The following is a 22,567-nucleotide window of genomic DNA, read 5'->3' on the forward strand; positions in this document are numbered from 1 at the left end:
AAAAGAGAGCAGTATGATAATTGGTAGTTGTAAGGCTCTGATAATTGGCAAGGCTGTAATTACGGGGGCTGCGTGATAGGTAGTCCCCCCGCTATAGAAAATAGCGTTGCCAGTTATTCACAAGATAATGGCCTGAAGAGAAAGAGCGAATGTGTGATTTTTGTGTGTGCGTGACAGACAGAAAGATGTCAGATGTGTGTCTGCGTGTGTTGTTGAGGGAGAAAGAAAGAGAAAAGCATGTTAGCTATATATTAGCACTACTCTGTGAATACAAAATGCTTCCCTTGTGCTAGGTGTTATTGGGGGCAAGAGATTGTCATGCATTGTTTATGGTATTATTCAGTGGGGAAAATTGCATAAATAATAGACTCCAGATCTTCTCTCTGTTTTGTAATGGAAAGTTAAAAAGTGCAATAACCAATCAGCAGATGTTACAATGGTTCATCTGGTGTTTTGTTAATGTGACGACTGAGATTTACAGCGTCTCTCATCTAGATTGGACACGCTACAGGACTTTTTTTTTTATATACAAAGGAAAAAAATAAGGCACCATTCCAGTTTTCCATGTAGCCCCACATCCGTTCTCTTTTTTTAGTTGCAGTGTGCATTTACAATTTATAGTTGGCTACTGTCAAAAAACCAGACAACTGAAAATATCATACTCAGAAACCTGGCAGTTAAAAATAAGCAAATAATTAGTGAAACTGCTACTAGTAAGTATTATTTGGATTATTAATTATTCAGTGAATTGGGTTTGTTGTTCTGAAAGAGTGCTGTCTTCAAATGTCTTCAATTTTTCAAACCAAAAGTTCAAAATACAGTGGAACCTCGACTAACGAAATGAATTCGTTCCCGAGGGTCTTTCGTAACTCGAAGCACCCATTGCGCGTTTTGAGTGAGGCGATGCTGAACCATAGGCTATAGGCTAATTGCTAACTAGAACAGCAATACGTCGTTCAAGTGGAACAGCGAAGCGCAAGAACGGAAGCCAAGGGGTTGTCACATGATTCGGAAGGCATTGTGGGCATTGAAGGCTCAGCCAATCAGAGCCAGCGGATTTCGTTACTCGGGCATTTTGCCGTAACACGGCCGTATTCAGTGCCTTCATAACTTGAATTTTTCGTGAAACTGGGTATTCAGAAGTCGGGGTTCCACTGTATCCCAAAAGACACAAATATTGTGTTGAAGAATTCTTCAACTTTGATGGCATTTCTCTCTGCCTGTTGGGGACTCGACATGCACTTTTATTGAACGATTATTCTACATCTTCCCCAACTATATAAGCCTACCCATGGCTCTTGAGCTACCTATGAGCTAGAAGATTATATCTCATTTAGCACATCTCTATTAACCCTGTAGACATCACTGGTGTTTAGTTTTCCATCTTTTTTTACATCCACAGTTGTGGTTTTGGAAATGCTTCAGCTAGCTAGCTAACTTATGGCTAACCATCATACAGTCCTTGTTTTCATACAGGTCTGAATGTTGCTTTATTGTAATGGCTTTTAGATTAGACATCTTATTGGAGAAGAATTGGCTGTAAAAGGTGCTTCAGGGCTTGCTTACTGAAATAAAGGAGCCAGAAATGTAACTTGAGTAAACTAGCAAACACTTGCCAGAAGAAGCCAAAGAGTAAAGTTTTTTCCTCGAGCCGAAGTTTAGCAGATAAGATCCCTTTCTTTTTCTTTTTTTTCATCTTAAAGTTTTAAAAAACAACAACAACAGCCCCCAGGCTTCTGCCAGTGGGTCACAATGGATAAACCTATCACCCAATAGTAAATGTATAATAAATACATTTCCTGGTTAGTTTTTTTTAACCTTGATTTTTAAGAAAAAGTACAAAATGCAACTGATCAGACATTGCCTAGATTTTTACTTGGGATAAACGGCAATATTATGTCTTAATATGATCATTTCAACCACAAGATTGTTATTGGATTTTAATATAAACAACATCATCTTTACTATCAGGATCCAAGCTAAGACCAGAGAGCTGCGGGAGCGTCAGGCCAGGGAACGAGACTACGCTGAGATTCTGGATATAAGTCGATCGCCGGAGAGATCCTCTGAGGAGGACCACCAGTACGCTGGCATCAACCAACTTAACAGCTCCATGGACAGTGGCCATAGTCGCCCCCACAGCCCCCGTGATGAGCACCCTCACATCCATCCACAGCACCAGCACTCCGATACCCTCTACACCCAAGTTAGCAAGGCGCGCAACGAGCGACCTCCGTCTGCAGACAGGTAAGAAGTGAACTGATGCATTTCAAGTGTTTTGTGAATCATGTGGATCTTATTTCATTTCTTTGTTATTTATTTAATCTTGGCAAAATTAATTCATGAATACCTCTGGAGTCAGATTCCCCCTCAGAAGCCAGGTGACGGGCTGCCAGTCACAGTTCAGCAACCTTCTTACCTGTAATTCCAAAGTGCGGCTCACCTGTGGTATTTCAGTAAAAGGTCTGTCCAGGTCTGATTCCGCCTCGCCTTCCCAGCTCTCGTAACTCTGAGGCGGCATTATTGCACAGAAGACGGCAGGCTAGCTATCACACCTGGAGGAGAAAATAATCACAGCAACAGAAGGCAGGCGTTAAATGTCAGCTCGCCGACTGCTAGACACCATGAGCTGCTCTCAGGGGGATGTGGGAATACTCGGGGGAGGCAGTGAGTGAATGGAAACCTTTGAATATCTGTCTCTTTTTCTGTCTCTCTTGACCTTTCTACCTCTCTTTCGCTGTCTTTTGTGCTCTTGTTGGTTTCACCTTATTGCCACCTTTTCACTTTTATTGCATTTCCATCATTTTCCTGTCTTCCCACGGACAATACTACCTGAGCTACTGGCAGCTCAAACCTGCGCTCTCATTAATTGAGAGCTGTCAGTCATTTTTAAAATAATCACCCAGGCTTGACATAAAGAGCCGCTTTGTCATTGACACTGTTTTGTTTCTGTAGAGCAGCCAAATGGCACCACGAGACTCCCCCGCATAACCAAACGCCAACTCCACAGCAAAGAGCAAACAAAAGCCAGATTGTTTTAAAAATCATGCAGGTCGTCAGAAGCAGAGTTCTCAGCACTGCACGCCTGTGCTGAGCTGCTCCCCAATCCTGCTCCGATCGATGAATGCAGAGATCGTGGCCCTAAGATGGATTTGGGGAACTTGAAGCAAATTGAGGAAAACCTGCTGTGCAGCAGAAACGTAGTCTGTGCGGGCAAGTAGCTCCACAGCTGAATGAATGGGTTTGTCTTCCTTGTGGTTTTCACGCATCCCCAGATGACCTCAGCAGCCTGTGTCTACTTCAAGAGTGCCGTAGCACGTATCGATTCATAATTCATTGTGCTGCTGTTGTCACTGCACACTTCCCTCCTCTTTTTTTATTTTACAGTCCCTGATGTGGCACTATATTAAGGCATGCAGATGCACAACAGAAGATGATATACTAGCATTACAGATACGAAGCCTTATTTAATTAGGTGTTGGAATTCACTCGTGATTTAGGCTTTAATCATCATCATCTTATTAAAATCTGTAGCCATTTCACTCATTTACCACATAAGCAATTAATGAGGTTTTTTCTCCTCCCTCTCACTCGAACTACTGGGATTTTCTTAGTTTAATACCTCTTAGAGATGGGGAAGCATGAGTTTTGTGGAAATGCTGCTGCAGTTTAGGATCGGCGACAGGCAAATGGATTAGCCTGAAATAATTTTAATAAGCAGATTTCTTTTGAAAATTAAGTCTCTTTCATCAAGCAAACATTTTAAGTCTTTACTACTTACAAATATGGAAATATGAGGATTTTCTGATTGTTTCTTTGTAAATTTGAATGTGGAGATTCTGGACCGAGAAAGCAAGTTAAGGACGTATCTCGTGATGGAAAGTTTGCGTGTTCTTACAAATAAAACTATGAATCGATTTGTAAAGAGACGGTCACATTTGTCAACAAATAAGGCATTAAAACGACAAATGCATCCCTAAAATCATGCTCACATAGCTTTTTACGTTGTTTTCTCTAAGTCATAACAAATCAAATCAAATCACTTTCATTGTCACATCACATGTGCAGGTACACTGGTACAGTACATGTGAGTGAAATTCTTGTGTGCGAGCTTCACAAGCAACAGAGGTGTGCAAAGTACAATAGCATAAGAACAAGCAGATATAAGAATGGCTAAATCTGAGAATTATATGAATAAATATATGTACAATATAAGAGTGTATGCATATTACTGAATGTGTATACTAAATATGTATGTCTACGTGTGTGTGTGTGTGTATACATATTTTACAAATTAAATAGAGTAAAAATAAAATAAATATATAAAATATACAGAGGTTGGTAGTTGGATATTGTGCAAAGCAAGTGGCATTTATATACAGTATGGAGTGCAACTGTTTAAACTTTTAACTGTTTAAAAGAGACGTAACTCATTTGGACATCAATGTAAGGCAACACAGAAAGAATAAACTAAGAAAATATTGGTCTCTTCTGACAATGTAAGTGGCTCTGGCAGGTTTCAGAGCAAATAATAAAGTCTTTCCTTGCTTTAATAAAGAACTTTCTATAATTTTGCACATAGCTGATACACTGTTTCTTTTCATAATGTCCTCCCAGCTACCTATTCTCCCCCAAGAACACTTGCTCTTTTCAGGAAGCTTTGATTACAGCAGTGTAGCCGCCGGGGACACAAACGTCTGAAAGATATTGTGTTCCTTTCTCATCTCCCCCGAGTATTAGAAGAATATACCTTTTGAGAGATTCGGGAAGCACGTTTCCTGTTTCCTGTCTGCCCCCCTCCGCTGAACAGGAAGTGAATTAGATCCTGCAACGCCAAGCACATCGGGGTGGGTGGCAGAGTGTGTGCGTGGGGGGGCTCTCACCTGACAGAAGGGGGGGATTTGTTATTGTGGGATTCAAATGGCAGTATGAGCTGATATCAGAGCTTGAGGATTGTGGAGATTTAATCAAAGCAATAACATGTCCTTAGAAGCAGGCAGTGAAGGAAAATGTTATTTTTCCTCCAACATTAACACTTCTCTCTAAAATGGCACGCATGTGAAAGGTTTCATTGTAGTCAGCGTAAATGCTCGACGTGCACAGGATGTCGCTCTGTGTTGCGTTCGCTGTTTTTACATCGTTCAGACCAGGAAACTGTTTTATTTGCTTGAGAAAAGCAGATTGATCTCTGACCATCTGTTAAGTCGTGCCCATTACACGCCCCGAATCATGGCTTTCAAAGTGTCACAGTTGTGTTTTGTGCTGTTTGTGTGCGCCTTTTGTTGGTGCCGCGATGTTGTGACTGTCACAAGATTATGACTCGCAGTAAAACTGAAGAAGACAAAGCTGTGGCAGAGAGATCTAGTTTCAGCATGTTACATAAATATAATAATTATCTTCGCATAGTATCCTTTTTAACATGGCTGCATTTTGATTTGCACTGAAAACACAAAGCACAAATTAAAACGCCGATCTCTGCGAAACCATAAGATGCAGAGCAAAAACAGAACTGCATGCATCACAATGCTAAAGTATGTAAACATGCATAAAAAAGAGCATAATAAATCATGTGAATGTTCATGTGAGGCATGGAAATTCAGTTCAGTTCAGTTCAGTTCATTTTTATTTCAAACATTTCAAACATGAGCCTTCACAATCATTACAATATATTATTCCATTATTTGTTTGAAAAGGAGTAGGTAGAAGTATTCACTTATTTGTCCCTACCCCCTCAAGTTTTACCTCTCATTCATAAATTTTCTTAAATTAAAACAAACAACATATGAAACAAAAGCAAAGCAAAACAAAACAAAACATACATAAATCAAAAACAAGAAATTAGCAATCCCCACCAGGGTATAGTTTCTTTCATATGAAAAAAAACAGAAGGTTTATATTTGCAGATGCACAAATTATGGAAAAACAAACAACCAAAACAAAACAAAAAAAACCCCAAAAAAGAACCACAACACCATTACCAGCAAATAATGTGTTGCAGTAGTCTATATAAGGCCTGCCAGCTACAGTATGGTAACCTTTATCCCAGTTGTTCTTCAAGTTACAGAATAACACAATGATTGACAGGCCATAAGACTAATAATAACACAAAAAGGGGCAAAACAGCTTAAATACAAGGCAACAAGACACAAGTCTTCCTTTTTCCTGTTACCACTGTTCCTTCTGCTGCTACTAATAGTTGCTGATCATCAGCATTGTCACCTTGATCTTCCCAAAACATGTTATCCAAACGCGTTTTAGCCAAAAGGAAATTCATCTGTAACCTCGTCTGTCACTTTGAACACAGCGAACAATAAGGCTAAAAATATTCCCGAGTGTCCAGATTAGAATACCAGAATCCCACCGCCCCCGTTAGTCTCTTAATTCCCTCTGGGCCTGTAAAACGTACTTTCCTTAGCGCTGTCGTGCGGGTCACTCCAAGGGGAAACGCAAAACAAGTAGCTGCAGCTGCATAAATATCCAGTGGAATTCATTTTTAATTGCCTCTTTTTCCTTCAAACAAAACACGGTCAGAAATTTCAATTTAACCGCAGTGGTGTAAAAACACAAACAACTAAAGAGGCTGGAAGGAGCTTCGCGTGTGCCTTTGGGAGCTGTCTACGTTTCCTTTGCTTTAAGGAAAATGACCACACAGTCCTATAGGCTCAAGCTGCAACAAGCCTGAAACAAAATTTTGCTGCTTTCAGGATAAAATGTGTTTCTTAGATGTCTCTTATTTATATCCACAGCCGCATATTTTAGCGAGACAGCATATTGGAGCACATGATGTTTTAGTTGTTACTCTGTGGTTTACCGCGTAGGTGGTACGGTGTAGTATCAGGTTGAAAACAGTCTTTTTTTCTTCTTTTTTTTAATGTTTTTGTTTTGGCTCTCAACCAAATTGCATAACCTCACTGCTGAGACATTATTTTCTTTCTTTTGCTTTTCGAAGCCTGCCAAGCTAAATATTGTTCAAAGTGTGGTGATTTTATCCCCTCTCCCCCAGTGTTTTCCCCGCTATTGCGACTAGTGCTTTTAGTATTTATACTTGGCATCTGGTAACATTTGTAGCCTAGGAAGCGTAATTAAGAAGTAATGGGAGACAATATCCCGTGAAAGTTTTACCAGCTCACTCACTGGATGCTTCTTTTGTGTTTACTGAAATTAATTACCTGAATTCAGTGAAAACATAATGTAGACGGCATGTTTTTAAGCAGCTTTATTAGCTCTCGACGTTTGCTGTATCACGCTCTGCCCCTGTTGTGTGAGAATAAGTGTGCAAAGAGCCAAGTGAATTAGCAACCATTGTTTTATTCCCCTCCCGACTACGAGGCAGCAGTGAATGCTGGGAAGGCTCCGAGGGATTTGGCGTGATTTGATTCTCCACATTTTCCGAGGAGGCGGCGCTCTTATTGAATCGGCTCCATTACATTTCATCTCCACCGGGGGAATAAGAGGCCGCAGAGGGAGCACGCGCGGCCGTGTTGTATCGCAAACACACCAGAAATGGCAACGTGCACAAACAAATCGACAAGTACTCACCTTGCAGCTTTTTATAGGTTGATAAGATGAGGTGTGTGTGTTTCCACCTGCGTGCATTTACTATTGGCTTCATGTGTTTTCTGTGTACATGTTATTTAGTAATGTGAATCTCTGCTGGTGGTTTTGTTGTTTTTTGCCTAGTTTAGATGCAGGTGCTACTCCGTCTGTTGTGCACGTGTGTTTGCAAAAAAAACCCAACTTTTTTTTCAAAGAGTGAGGGTGACAAGTCAGAGCTGTGACTCAGAGATAGAGAGTGATGGCAGGTGTGCAGCAGCATGCAGTGAATACAAAGCCCCTGCCTTTTCTAAACCTCTAAAAGGATTTCTGTTGTTGGTGAAGTGAAACCAGAGCTAGATTAACCAGCATTGTGGCCCCATTGTGTCTGCGTTCCTGAGTGCATATGACAGCGTTGTTACATTTTCGTTACCACTCGGGGGTTTTGCACGAATCCCTTAGTCATAGTTTGGTTTCAAGCATACATTTATGTAGGAATAAACACAGATTATGCTTGATGTTGGCTAAAAAATGCTGAAGAATATCCTTATTAAGTAAGCATGGCCATTTTTCCTCAGTGGTCAGCGGAGACCAAACGGAGATCGAAGGAAAAGAGTTCAAATGATAACACAGTACAACTCGAGAGTAATGGTGGGATGGGTGCCAATAATGAGAAACATTGCTATTAATGTGTTAGTTTGCCTGAGGTGTAATTTGTACATCTTCTAAGGACAATGGAATATGAATGTCGGGTTTATTTTTGTTGGGCTGCTATTCGTTACTTCAGCTTTAGGGGAATTGTAACCACGCCATTAAAAGTAAGACTCAGTTATGAAATTTGGTTCCAAAGTACTTGGAATGTTATTATGCTTACCGGTTCATCTAAACACACTCGCCTTTCATTCTCTTTTGAGTAGACGTGCATCTAATCCAACATTCCTGTCTAGTCGGGATCTTGTGATTCTCATGAGTTTAGAGTACAAAGAGATTTAACGGGATTTTAAAAGCTTAAATATAATTATGTTACATTACATACAGTGTATAATGTAGGATGGGACCAGCAGAAAACAAGTCTTTTTTTTGTCATTACACCCTATAATTACCAAATGACAGTGATGTAATCCCACACACCGTGCTTCAAATGACCTCCTCTGTTTGGACGTAGAGGAAGTTGCGTTCTTTGACTATTTCATTGAATTGTCTTATTTCTGAGTAATGTAAAGTTTACCCACCAACGTTTTTACATTTTGCTATAATTTATACCCTAAATTAAAGTCAGCAAGTAAAAAAGTACATTTTACTCCTTCTGCCAGATCAACCTGGATTCGTAGGAAGTTGCAGCTGTGACTTTTCCCATGTTTGCAACCATTTAACAGACAACCGACTTGAGAAATATCAAGCTCGGTCACATCTTTCTGCACCTCAGCTGCTGCACTATCACAGTCAAAATGTTGGCTTTCACTCCGATACGGCATATGAATGTGCGTTCTCACTACTCACTGAGCAGAACAGGATGTCTTACTACAGCTTGGGGAACGTCTCTGCTTGAGGGTCATCTTGATTGCTTGAATTTGTTGCTGTGAATGTTGATCCAGAGCCTGGTGATGAGAACGGGGACAGAATTTTGATAAGCTGCCACCTTTTTTGCCTCGAGTAAGACACGTCTACATAACACAGACGTGACTGAACTTTTGCACCTGAGAAAACTCAAATCTACAGCAGAAGGTAGCTGAGAAAATTGGGGATCTGATCGTTGCTAGCATATAAAAATGTACCTTCACTATCACTTAAAGCTAGCAAGGTTTGTTTAACCTGTGAAGACTAGAATGCAGGTTTCTGTAGGCATGGCAGGTTAACAAAATAGGAATAAAATTGTCCTTACTGAGCCCATAATCATCATCATCTGGCAAATACTGGTGATATAACCTCAACTCTCTTTTGCAGGGAGTCAAATACTGATATTATGCCAAAGGCCCAGAGTGTCGATAACGAGACGCACCAGGTTTATGGCGATATTTATACAAGCCTGACACTCAACTCATAGCATTTAAAGGAAAAAAAACCTTGGGCTGCACATTTAAACACAGATTCAGTGCCGTTTTTCTTTGCTCAGGGATAATGTGTTAGAGCGGTATCATTTAATCCAAGATATAATTGTTTCCTAAACGTAGCCAGGGAATTTTTGTTGCCAGACCCAAACAGCGAGTGAAAAGTAAAATTAAAATGGAAACAACCTCCAAATTTGCACTTGTTCACTCTTTAAATGAAGACATTTTAGTTCTTTGAATCAAATATCAAGGCATCATTGCCAAAGGACACATTGGTCATATCTCTGTGGGAGATGGTGGTACACTTTGTGGTTTCCAAGTGCACACAGCAGGTCACGCATTACAGCTTAACTTTATTTTTTCCCTCACACCCAAAATTAGGTAAAAAAAAAAAAATTCTCTTGACTACAATTTGAACTAAAATCATTTTGTAATGATACCAGTTTTTTTGTTTGTTTTTTGATACTCTAACCTTGGGGTCTGAGGCTCTTTAGATTCAGTCAGGGTTTCTGCAGGATACTAATCACATCCTACTTTATGAATTTGGGACTGCAAACCGTGGAGCGATCATGAGTGTGAGTTTCACAGTGACTTATGATGCAGACAGATGGAATCCAACTGATATGTGTGAAGCAGCAATGGAGAAAAAAACACTGATACAGATGTTCATTCATCACCTAAAAGGATGCATTCATCTAATGAGTAACAGTTTGGAGAAAATAAGGGAAGTGATTGTGCTTAATGTGGCTCTAGTAGTACAGTAGGACGTCTCATTTTGATCTTAAAATGTACTGGGGGTTTTTTTTTATTTGGTTCTTTTAAAAATAGCATTTTTGTTATGCTGCAAGAAACTGGCAGGCTCATGTATCAACTATGTAAGTGCTTTAATTTTTCCTTTTTGCTAAAGCATATAGTTAGGGCTGGATCAGGTGGCCCTGAATTCTCCCTTAGTTATGCTGCAATAGGTGTAGACTGCTGGGGGATCCCCATCATGCATTGATTATTTCTTTTTCAGTCACCTTTCTCACTCACTGTGTGTTAATAGACCTGTCTGCATTGAATCATACGTGTTATTAATCTCTCTTCCACAGCATGTCTTTTGTCTCATCTTCCTTATTTCACCCCAACCGGTCAGCAGATGGCCGCCCCTCCCTGAGCCTGGTTCTGCTGGAGGTTTCTTCCTGTTAAAAGGGAGTTTTTCCTTCCCACTGTGGCCAAAGTGCTTGCTCATAGTGGATCATATGATTGTTGGGGGTTTTCTCTGTTGTATTATTGTAGGGTGTACCTTACAATATGAAGCCCCTTGAGGCGACTGTTGTTGTGATTTGGCAATAAATAAATGAATTGAATTGAAATTGAATTTCTGTAATGCCATGTTTTAAAGCATGTTTCGGCTAATTACGCGAAATGCATACTTCCCATAGTTGTATTGTCTAAATCTGCCGCTCATGTACTACATCAACTCTCTGAAGCAGCAGCAGGATAAAAAAACTGCCTGTTCTACACATGCAGCTTTCTGTCTATTTAATACAAACTGCTGAACAATGAATTGCAATGAACAAGCTGGGTTATACCACCACTCCTCATGCCTGCTGTTTTGCCAGCCGGCTTTCCATTTAAAATAATTTAAAATGGCTTCCACTGTACTTTAATCAGAATATTTCATATATTAATGATTATGAATCGGAGTATAGCGTGAGATGGGTTGTATTAAAGCTAAGGCTGGTCAGGAACCATCTGCTTCTATATGGGAGAATCAGTTATACTGTAAATGAGGAGAGACAGGCCAGTCGTCTTGCGCTCCTAATCCTTGGATCAAGGCCAACAGCTACAGAAGAAAGATGTGTTCTGCCCCGGGGAATCCTTTATGAATGTGGGAGAGGACGGCTCTGTGGGTTTTTAGGGGTCATCTGGGTGTTTTCTGGGTTGGAACGAAAGCAGGCAGGTGAAAGCTTTATTTCCACGTTCTTCTTTTTATTTATTTTGGAAGAGCAGAGTCATCCTGTTTAAAAACGGTGACTATGTCACTTGTGTTTTATAAACCAATGATTTAACTAACATTCTTACATTCGTATTCTGGTCCTGTTTGTCTTCTCCTTAGAAGGGAATAAAAACGTATTGTTGGTTCTGAACAAAGCAGCTGGAGAACAAACTTCACTGAAAGTCACAGCTTCGACTGTTAATTTTTTTTTCTTGGTCCAAATCTCTAAAGTCTCGTTATTTTAGATTGTAAAATATGAGTTGTTTTAAATAGCTTTACGACCAGGTGGATTTGGCCCTGTCAGAATACACGGAGGCCCTGTAAATCAAACTTGCGTATATATGGTCTCAACATTCAACCCTGTGGAGATGTAGCTGGTTAAATGATTGGTTCTGACTATTTCCTGCAACAGAACACTGTTGAATATGAATTTTACTGATTGAAATAGCTACATATCACACAAGTGAAGAAAGGTATGACAGATCATTCCCCTCTGTCTTTACAATTCAAATCTTATTAAACCCTTACATTAGTTTAAAAAAAGGATTTAAAAAGAGAGGTATCAAAACCCAAATAAAAAGATAAATTCAATCAGAATTAATTGAAACGAGCAAATATTTGTGCATTGAAAAGAATGTATTCATTTTTACACACTCGTCCCTCCTTTCTGAGGCTGCAAGTCTGTGAACATGATGCGTCTGCGTTGTTCACACGGATTAGTTCTCATATTTACACATCGAAGCATTGACAATAGACCCGACGCGTTTTTAAGGCGAATTTCACCACAAAAGAGCCTTTACGACCATCATAATGTAACAATCGGTGTTAAACAATGACATTTCCTGCAACACTAAAATATTCATATAATTAATATCCTACCAGCAGCTACCGTTTAATGGTCTGAGAAGTGTGACGTCAAGTAACAACATTCTCAGATTCATAGTAATCCCTCCACAAAAATAACAGCTGTGCAGAAGCAACAGAATCCCCCCCTTAAGTGCCTTGTTGATTGATACAGTGATGAGGATTATGTCTCGTATTTACGTGGTGGATATCGATGCTCGATGTTCCAAACATTTTAATGACAGACAACCTGCTGTGATCGCACTAAACACTGCCACCCTCTGAGTCCTAATCAGAATTAAGTGTTTGATCTGAGCTTACGTTAATATATACAGTAATCCAAGATTACGCTGTCATCAAAATAATGAGTGGTGTGCAGTTCAGAGTGCAAAATAGTACAGGAAAAGGGAAATGTCTTTAATATAAGTTTGATGCACTGAACTTTTATTTGTCCTTTATCCCAAATTTACAAGCTTATTCTTGTAGTTTAGGTGAGATTAGAAATTAAACTTTATGATTTGATTTTTTTTTATAACCTACATAAATAATTATTTATTTATTATTATTTTCTTTTTTGAAGCAAAGCCCACACCAGGAAAAAACATTTGAAGATTCATAAAACAATGACAGTTTTCTTAATTGGCACCAAAACCCGATATAGATTCAGATACTCGATCTGTCCTCATGAAAAAGCTTTTTCTTCTCGTTTTTGGGTCAGTAACTTTATCTCAACCCTTTCCATTTGTGAGTAATGTTTCTCACAAGACCGCAGACATGGGGTGGAAGCCCTTGGGGACACTGGAAGGTATTAGAGTGAACAACAGAAAGCAAGGAGTGGTTAGTATTGAAACTGCAGTGCGCGCACACACACGGATACATATTGTGAGATTAGAGGTGAGCAAGATCCAAATAATGGTAGCTGGAATTTATGAGTATAATTGAGTTTGAAGTTTTTAGAAATTTATTGTGTCGACTGTATGTGTGCGCGTGTTTATTGTCAGGGACAGTCTGAGGGCCATCTCCACCCAGTATTGACCATGTCTGATGGCGTAATGATGCCATTCCTTCTTATATGGAGCCAGACTGTCCGTCCATCTGAAGACCTTTAGTTTTAGTTTGTCTGAAAATGCCAGCAATGAAAGAGTGGTATGGAGAAAATATTGGGGAAAAAAGTAACAATTAACTATTAACTGCTTACTGTTACTACACGTGACATTGCTTATTGATTAAAAAGTTGTTGTACATGAACTAACCTAAGTAAATACATTTCTCAGGTTGACCCTTATGTGCTTCTTAACCACAAGAATAGTGCTTAAAAGATATTGTAGTTGTATTTTCTTATTTTATGTAAAAAATAAATAAATAAAATTTTTAAACATGTCCAAATAACTCAAAATAAAACCCCCATTCTTAATTCAGTTTAATTCAGTTATATTTATATTGCACCAAATTATTTTGTAATGTAAAGACCCTATAATAATACAGTGGAACCCCAGCTTACGAAGACCCCATTTAACAAAAAATTCAACTTACGAAGGCACTTAACGGCAAAATGCCTGCGTAACAAAATCCGCTGGCTGAGCCCACAATGCCCACAATGCCTTCCAAATCATGTGATAACCCCTTGGCTTTCGTGCTTGTGTTTCGCTGTATTGTTGTTGCAGTGCGCTATTTCTTGTGCTTTTCGTTTGCAATTAGTCTATCGTTCATTCGTAATGGGCCCAAAAAACTTTCTGCAAGTGATTCCAGTGAAAAGAAGAAGCGTAAAGTGCTCTCGATGGAAACAAAGAGAGAAATTATTGATAAATATGAGCGAGGTCCTCTTCCACCAAGAACTTCGTCACTCAAAAGGCGATGGAAAAAGGTGCTTCAACTTAGGAAAATTCTGACTTACGAAAGACTCTGGAACGAATTTATTTCGTAAGTCAGGGTTCCACTGTACAGAGAAAACCCTAACAACAAGATGAGGGGGTCATTATGAGCGAGCACTTTGGCGACAGTGGAAAGGAAAAACTCCCTTTTAACAGGAAGAAACCTCTGGCAGAAGCAAAGGTTATTAATAACAACTTAAAGGTGCTGTTGCTTATAAATAATTTGTATTAAGTTTAATGCATATTAAAAGGAAATAGTTAAGAAATTATGGAGTGAATGGTCTTAATTATTGGAATTGTGATTTTAGAATATCTTAATGCCAAATAAATTGATAAGTGCTTCATAATGACTGAGGCTGCAATATGCTCCTAATATTTACAAGCCAATAAGAAAGTAGAAACTGGCAAATACGTGTTTTCAAAAACTGTGAATGTATGAAAGGAATCACATGTCGCCTTTAAACCTGACAACAAAAACCTTATTAAGCAATACAGGTTTGTAGTAAATCAGCATAGCAGCAATAAAAGGATTTTATGAAACTGGAACATCATGATGTTCCTCGAAGTCGCATTGCATTACTTTGTGACTATTACAACGAGAAGAGTTCTTCAACCAGGCAAGTTGAATAATTGTTTTTATCAACACCCCAGGCAGGTCGTTATAAGTTAAAGAAGTAAGTCTCTCATAAAAATATAATGTTTAACAATGTTTAACTGTTCTCACCATATTTCCAAAAGTCTGAAAAAGGGTTTTACATTTAAGCTTTTACTGGGTCAGATCAATTATTTAGCACGATTAGCATCCCTGTGTGTTTTGTTACTAAGATTCTCACAGATTTCTGTATTTCTTTTTGTATGTCTTTGTATTTGGGGGGTATTATTATTCCTTCAGTTCAAAGGTTAGAAAGAAAAATGTTTTTCATTCACTCCCAACAGTTTTCTTTAAGCAAGAATAAAAATCAAAACTGTCAACTTAAAGGCACGACTCGTCACAAAGCCTGGAAGCAGTGAAGCCATTAATGTCACAAATGTCTTTGCAAAATCCACTTAAGGTATTTAATATTCATCAGATCAAGGAATTTGCCAACATTTCTAATAGCACTCAAAAGCGCTTAACTGCAGCTGAGCCATCTCTGACAGTATGTTGCGCATTAGTGTGGCGGTAATGGTGCGCTGCCCGCGCGACATATTCTGCTTTATTTCCCACTGTGAATGGAATGCAGTCTGTCACAGTGGGAGCACGAGTAGACGGGCGAAGCAGAGGTGTAAGTGGGGAACTCTTGACCATCTGCGTTTTAGCACAAGAGCGGGATTCAGAGTCTGGTCTGAGCCTAAAAGGCTGTTGACCCACATTTTGTGTCATGGATGGCACTTTGTATCACTTAGCTGTCTGCATGCAACTCCCATGTCCCTCTGTGTGTGTGTGTGTATGCAGGTGTTTAATTTGCAGACATCATACAATAACTTTGGTGGACTTATTTACAGCATTTTATTTCATTTTTTTGTTAACTGAACTACAGTGTTTGTGTTTAACAAAGAATCATTAGTTGCATAAGAGAAAATCTGTGTAAATGAAATCTCTTTGGGACCGCTGAATGGACGAAACAAGCAGTTAAAAGATGTTTCCTTTGTGCTCTTGTAAATTATTCATTTTCTTTGAGATGTGAAGGCATAACAGAATAATTTATAATTTTCATGAATGGAATCAAACTGGAGATGTTATTACATGTCAGCTTTGTAATTACATATACTACTTGGCTACTAGATCAATTGAAAAAATTGCCCCCATTAAAAATTAATAATTTATTCAAATCATGATAATAAAGAAGAGGGTAATAAATCTTAGTTGAAAGACCCTTCAGGACTACCATTACATTCCCCCTGGAGCAGCAACCCCTATCATGCATTAATCCATCCTAAACTGGACCACACTGGGAAATCCTTGAAGGTGGGGTTATGTATTACCTAATTAGAGTTTTGATTTAAGACTCATCTCTAAATAATGGAATCACACACACACACACACATGTGCGTACTGGGTGGAGAGATGTGGAACATATAAACGCAGGATGGGCTGTTTGTCTAATAGTAGCAGGTATGTCAAACTAGCAGAGTAGGTCACTTGCAAGTTTTTGCAAATGTGTGCATGCGCTCGCTAGAAAGACGGGACCTAAAATGACCAGTTATTCAAATATGTGCCGTTGGGTAGACAAAGCATGGCTCTACCTGGGTTGTCCCTGTTTTTTCCATTTTTATTTTGATTTAAATCACAGCAGATCCTGGGAGCCTGCTGGTTTTCATTACAACAGCCTGTTCCCTCTTAAGCCTCCCTCCCCTTCCTCTAAACCATAAACGCCTATGTCAGTCGGTCTTCAGTACACGCTAATCCCACCAGCGCAGATATATGGTCGAGATCAACTTTCAAGTAGCTCAGTCATGGATTTCACATTTTCCTTTTCATAATTCCTTCTTCAAAATGACTTTTGCTCCCATCTTGCAACTTGATGACCTCATTACAAATGGCACACGGCATGTAGGTAGATGTACGACAACAATCTGGGACAGTGTACGTGGGGACTTTGGTTGTAAAGAAAGAGAGGAAGGAGGGGGTCGCGAGAAGTTGTTTGACAACGAAACAGTTGAGCCATTAGGGATGTACCGGCTGAGTTTGCTGGGAGTTACAGCATGTTGCAACATCCTCGGAAATTTTCACGCTCCCGTTCCTCCCCTCTTTAGACCTTCTCATGCTCATCGCCTATTCAGATGCTTACTCCCCAACAGCATATGGCATTCAGTATTAATGTATTTATGCTTCATCTTGCTGCTCTCCTCTCTGGTGTCAAACATTGTCGCTTTCATTTCTTTTCTTACAAAATACCTGGAGCAGCAGGAGGTTGGGAAGTTAAAGAGAAAGTGAAGCTACTCAAACTTTTCAAGCTTTGCAGTTTGCATGCGTACGCAGAGGACTCCAGAGTGCCTCTGCTTACAGCTGCACCGCTGTTGGAGATGCATCACTTCTCAACTCCGCGATTATTAGATCAGAGTCAGCAGGAAAGACGGGGGAAATGAAAAAACACACAAATATGCACACGACAGACCACAGGGCATCAGAGGAAACTTTTTCATCATGCTGTCGGGAGCATAGTGTCCTCTTTGAAATAAAGATATTTACGATTATCCTTCCTTGGAAAAAGCAAAGCGTGACTGGTTTTTGATTTCATTCTGCGCCTGTCTTCTTCTTCTTCTTCTTCTGCTGCAGCTCATTACCAGAAAACACGCACTTCGATCTTTTCTACATTTTATCCAGCACGTCCGCAGCTCTTACACCCGCACTCCCTTCTCAACAAGACTTGTTCTTGCACCACATAAAAATTACATCAGGGCTCTCATCTTTAAATGGCCTATGACATTTATAGATGGGTTGAAGTGTGCATTCTCTGTGCCGTTTCGGCCCGGGGCCTATTAAAGCAATTGAATCGTCTTTGCATTTCGTCTTTGAAGTGTTGGGAGAATAACTGTGCTGTCCAAGTTCTGGTTAATCATTAGCGATAGCAAAGCGCTCCATGTGAAAAGCACTGCTTTTATAGCAGCGGCAAGCACAGCATGGGGTGTCTGTTAGGCCTTCATAGATAATGTAATCTCTAGTCTGGTAAGGGGAAAAAGAGAAATGGGGAGAGATTTTGATGCAGCAGGGAAACTGTTTTTATGTGTGCATGCGTGCTCTCTTTATGCCTGTGGGGTGTCAAACAGAGCTTTGGTTATGAGAATCCTTTATTTGTGTGATGATGTAGCCATTAGGGCTCTGTGTCGTGCCTCTCCGTCTCATAATGTTGCTCTGGATGTGAACTTCTACAAAGGGTTTTGGCCTGTATTCATTTTCTGATGGTTAGATACGACGCCCGCCTGGAGGCTTCTTGTCTCATGTGATGCGCAGCTACGAAGCAAAACAGCAGAGAAGCAGAGCTCTGTCCTCGGCCGGGAGTCACCTGCCATGTGAACTGCTGGATTGTTGTGTTTAGCCTCAGGAGACGTGAAAACTTATGCTTTGACTGCCTGACCTGAACATTTGAAAACTGGGAATCGTACAGGCTCGGTTTTCATTCAACCAACACATCATTTTTTATCAAAAACGATATCAGGACTGGACAGGATGAGCTGGTCTTTGGCGGATTCCTTGTGCCGTCGGGATGCTGCGTGTGCTGAAAGATTTCCAATGCGTTTTTCATATAGTTTGCAGATGAATTATCGAAATCTGCACCACATAAGTGGATATTTTCACTACTCGTGATAAATCCAAAATAAATCTCTCGTTCTGTTACAACGTTAGACCATAATAGGCAATCTTCCAGACGAGCAGGGCTTATTAAGAGTGTTTTTCCTTCATCTGATGAAGTATGATGATTTATGGTTTTTTAAACTTGATACCGTTTCTTAGCCAAAAGCAGACATTGATAATAATAGAGACTGTTTTCACTAAGAGAGCTTAATGTTTTGCACCTGGCTTTCATCATACACGAGTTGCATGTGTGCTGCTTGAAAAGATAAACGTGAGCTCACTGATGATGAGTGACTTTGCACCTTGCGGGACCCTCGGAAACGTGCGATGCATTAAGATAGTGTCTCAACAAAAGCAGACAGACACACTCATCTCATCTGTGTGTTGATAAACTGCGGTGTATGCAATTTTCAGACAATATACTATTTACTCACAAAGAGTTCTGGGTAGCCCAGTTGCTTATCCACTGTTTCATTCACACATGACCTGACGCCAGGCTGTTGTTGATCATCATCCTCCTGTCTGTCTTCTCTTTGCTCTTCTCTAAGAAGTGCAGTACAAGTGTTTTACCCATGACATTATGGCGATATAAAGGCTGTCCATCTGAGTCATTTCAGTCTCTGATTCGCTGCAGCTCTATGGGTGCATAAGTAAATGTCAATCTAGATGTGTGCGGTTGGGTATGAGTGTGTAATTTCAGGAAATGGACATCAGGCCTCCCCGGCTTGTCTTCAGCTCAGCGTGCTGCCCACAATGCTGAGGGCCTCAGGTTTCCCACACGGAGGGCAGAAAATAGAGGGCGTTCCTCCAAAGCTGTCGGCAGAGCTCAACCAGCAGGAGCTGCAGCCTGCATCACAACGACTGTTTTTTATTTAGAGGAGGAAGGAAGGGATGCTGAGAGGGAGTGGGAAAGGAAAGGAGATGATGAGGTCTGGGGTGGTCAAGAAAGGACTGGAGGAAAACCTAGAGAGGAGGGAGAGTGGAAAATAGTGTGGTACTTTTTCTGTTATGTAGGGGAAAAGAACAGAACATCCAAATTAGGAAAAACTATGCACTTTATTAGTATTCAGTTTGTATCCAGCAATTTGCAGTCAAAAGAATGACAGAAATATCTTATTTAAATGAGGATGTTTTGGTTTCAAGAAGAAAAACAGAGCAGTTGACATGACCAACTAGAAAGTACAAATAATCATCGTTACAACCCAGGACAAAATGTGGTTTGGGCATCCGCAGCTTTGTTTCTGTTGTTTTTTTGTAAGTCGCCCATTTCAACTATATTTAGCCCTAAAGTTGTTTGGTTCCTTTTGGAGCATATTGTGTGTGACACCCAGTCTACAGACCTGCCTAGCAACAACTTTCTATGGTTACATGTATAAAAGATGATCACTTCTGACTCCAAAGCTAAGATGGTGACGGTAAGTTAAGCCAAACAATCAATCACCTGACATTTGACTGCTGTTGATCCAGGTTACTGTGGTGCAGTTCATTAAAAATAAATAAATATAAAAATAGATATCTGAGTATTTAGTGCATTTTCATGGACTATCTTAGCCCAACACAAATAGACATTTATTCAAATTCATAAGATTGTTGGGAGAATACGATGTTGCCAATAAAATAAATCTTCTTTTGAATTGCATCGGGCTGCTGTTGTTTGCAGCCCCCTCTCTCCTCTCTGCTTTAATAAGTGTAACTGCATTTGGGATTAAGAGACCCCCTGTTTCAGCGACTTCAGTGTAATTATCTTTGGCCCCTTTCCACGCACACAATCACACACACACAACTATAGGGCTTTTTTGTTTGTTTAATTAGATGCAATGATTTTATGGTGGTGGGAAAAAGAGGAAAAGTCATTAGACTAATTACCAAAGTCTCAGTAGCAAAGTGTGTATCTGCACTTTGTCATCGGGATAAAAGATTCAATGTGTCGTCCTTTTACGACACCAGAGGAATGACTCGAGACTGCTGCGAATGATTTGCCAAACAAAATCCTTCCTTTATGCTTCCATGTTTTTGCAAATCTCCAATCAACTTGGCTTCTCTGCTAAAACACCAGGCACGTGGAAAGTCACCGAGTTCACTTTCCATGTATGTTGCTTATTTTCTTACGATCTACATGGTTGGGAGAGGATGTTGATTTGGGTCAAGAAGAATTTACTGTTTTGATGTTGGCTCTAAAAATAGGGGTTGTGTTTGGTCAGCTTCGAGTCCACGGTAGAATTAAGAGTTGTTAAAAAAATGTATTAAATCCCCTTTTTATTTAATGTCTGTAAGTAACCATATTCTCATATAATTCCACTTGAATTCATTTTGATAGTTACTTTGGGATCTGAGAAATACACTTCTGTTCAGTATGACAGTGAAAGTGATCCAGTGCTGGTTTTAGTCACCAGCAGAGATGGGCAGTAACGCGTTACTGTAATCCGATTACTTTTTTCAAGTAACAAGTAAAGTAAGGGATTACTATTGCAAAAACTGTAATTAGATTACCGTTACTTTCCTGTAGGAACGCTGCGTTACTGCATTACTAAAACCGTGATTTTTTTTTTTGCGAGAATGTCTCATGACAGTGACGTAATCAAGTGAGCGTGTAGCGTTTAAAGCGTGGAAGTACTGACCTTACTTTGAGTTTGATTCCGTAAAAAGTGACAAAAATATTAGTGCCCGTTGTGCGTGGGAAGAAAACTTCTTTTTACAGCGAAAAAAACCCCTAAACTTCCGAGCAAGCACCGAGTGCGCTATGATGTAATGGGAAACTCACAGAGAAACTTGTGGATTCTTCCACTGACCGCTGCACACCTGCACCAGGGTAAACCTCCGCCTACCCTACTCCTGCTTTACAGGTGAAAATAGAGCAACAGGACTGCTAGTCTTTGACTTTATTCATTTTCTACTGTGTTTTACTTGCATCTATTTGAAAGAGTGAGTGTAAACACAAAAATATATATTTTATGTGCTGGAATGTGCAGAAAATAGGTTTAAATATTAAACAAATTTCTTCCAGTCAGTGAATGGTGCATATAATTAAATTTTTGCTTGATGCATAAAGTTAAAAGATTAAAACTAATAAAACAGGTTTTAAAAAGAGACTTTTTCATTTGATTACATTTTGTATGATGGATTATGTAGAAAAAGTAGAATTAGGCTGAAAGATCTATCACTTATTCAGGTTGTAAATTGTGTTTTTAAAAAGTAACTAAGTAATTAATTACTTTTGAAAATAAGTAATCAGTAAAGTAACAGGATTACTTTTTGGGGTAATTAGTTACTGATTACTTTTTTCAAGTAACTTAACCAACACTGGTCACCAGTAGTGCTAGAAAGCAGTTAACACCATGTGGGTATCTTACCTAGCATGGACGCCTCGATAGCTGGTTAGCTCAGACATTTGCTGACGTGGGAGTAAACTTTGTTCTTCTTCTTTGGACTGAACACTGACCAGCTAATGGCAAGTTTCCATAACATCTGCTAGTCGTGCAGAAGTGTCTGTATGCAACTCTCAAACTGTGGCTCGGCAAAGCAAAAAGAAAGTACAACTACTAAAGATGAAATGTAGCCAAACTGAGTTGCAAATTAATTATTTACTGGTGTTCTGAGAAAAGCCACTCTAAGCAAACTCAAAGAAGATAAATCACAGGAAAAATGTCCGTCCCCACTATTGTGTACTTGGATTAAAACCACATTAACTTTATTTAAAAATCTGTGGTGAAATAAGTGAAACTGTACCGCCCGTGATTGAAACCATGTTTTTAGTTTCACCACACCACCCGACTGTGATGTCAGTCAGATGGTCTGTTTTCACGTGATAGATGGGCTGAAGAGGAGCCTCACTGCCATAAGACACATTCGTGTGTTTAACATTTGAACAGATGACCAGATTGACAGAAAGATCCTTTTGATTCCTCATTAATTTGTCTTTGTCCTCACACAAGCACAACTCCAGTTAAATTATTGTCCTTGTTAATGTGTAATGACTACTTGATGACAGGGGAGGCTCACGCCAAGACGCCTCTTT

The 22,567-nt window shown here is 39.7% G+C and overlaps 1 protein-coding gene across 6 annotated transcripts in view; it reads left to right on the forward strand.

Annotated features, from left to right (window-relative positions):
* Nucleotides 1–22,567, forward strand: part of pard3ab (par-3 family cell polarity regulator alpha, b) — a 259,593-nt gene that overhangs the window by 197,761 nt on the left and 39,265 nt on the right. For all 6 annotated transcript variants that reach the window (XM_087832646.1, XM_087832647.1, XM_087832651.1 and 3 more), the window contains one exon: nt 1,972–2,247. In XM_087832646.1, the coding sequence (XP_087688772.1) occupies nt 1,972–2,247 (276 nt within the window). The remainder of the gene's footprint in view (nt 1–1,971; nt 2,248–22,567) is intronic.

Source organism: Neolamprologus brichardi, chromosome 18 (assembly GCF_056152115.1).
Source record: "Neolamprologus brichardi isolate AB-2024 chromosome 18, ASM5615211v1, whole genome shotgun sequence".
NCBI classification, from domain to species: Eukaryota; Metazoa; Chordata; class Actinopteri; order Cichliformes; family Cichlidae; genus Neolamprologus; species Neolamprologus brichardi.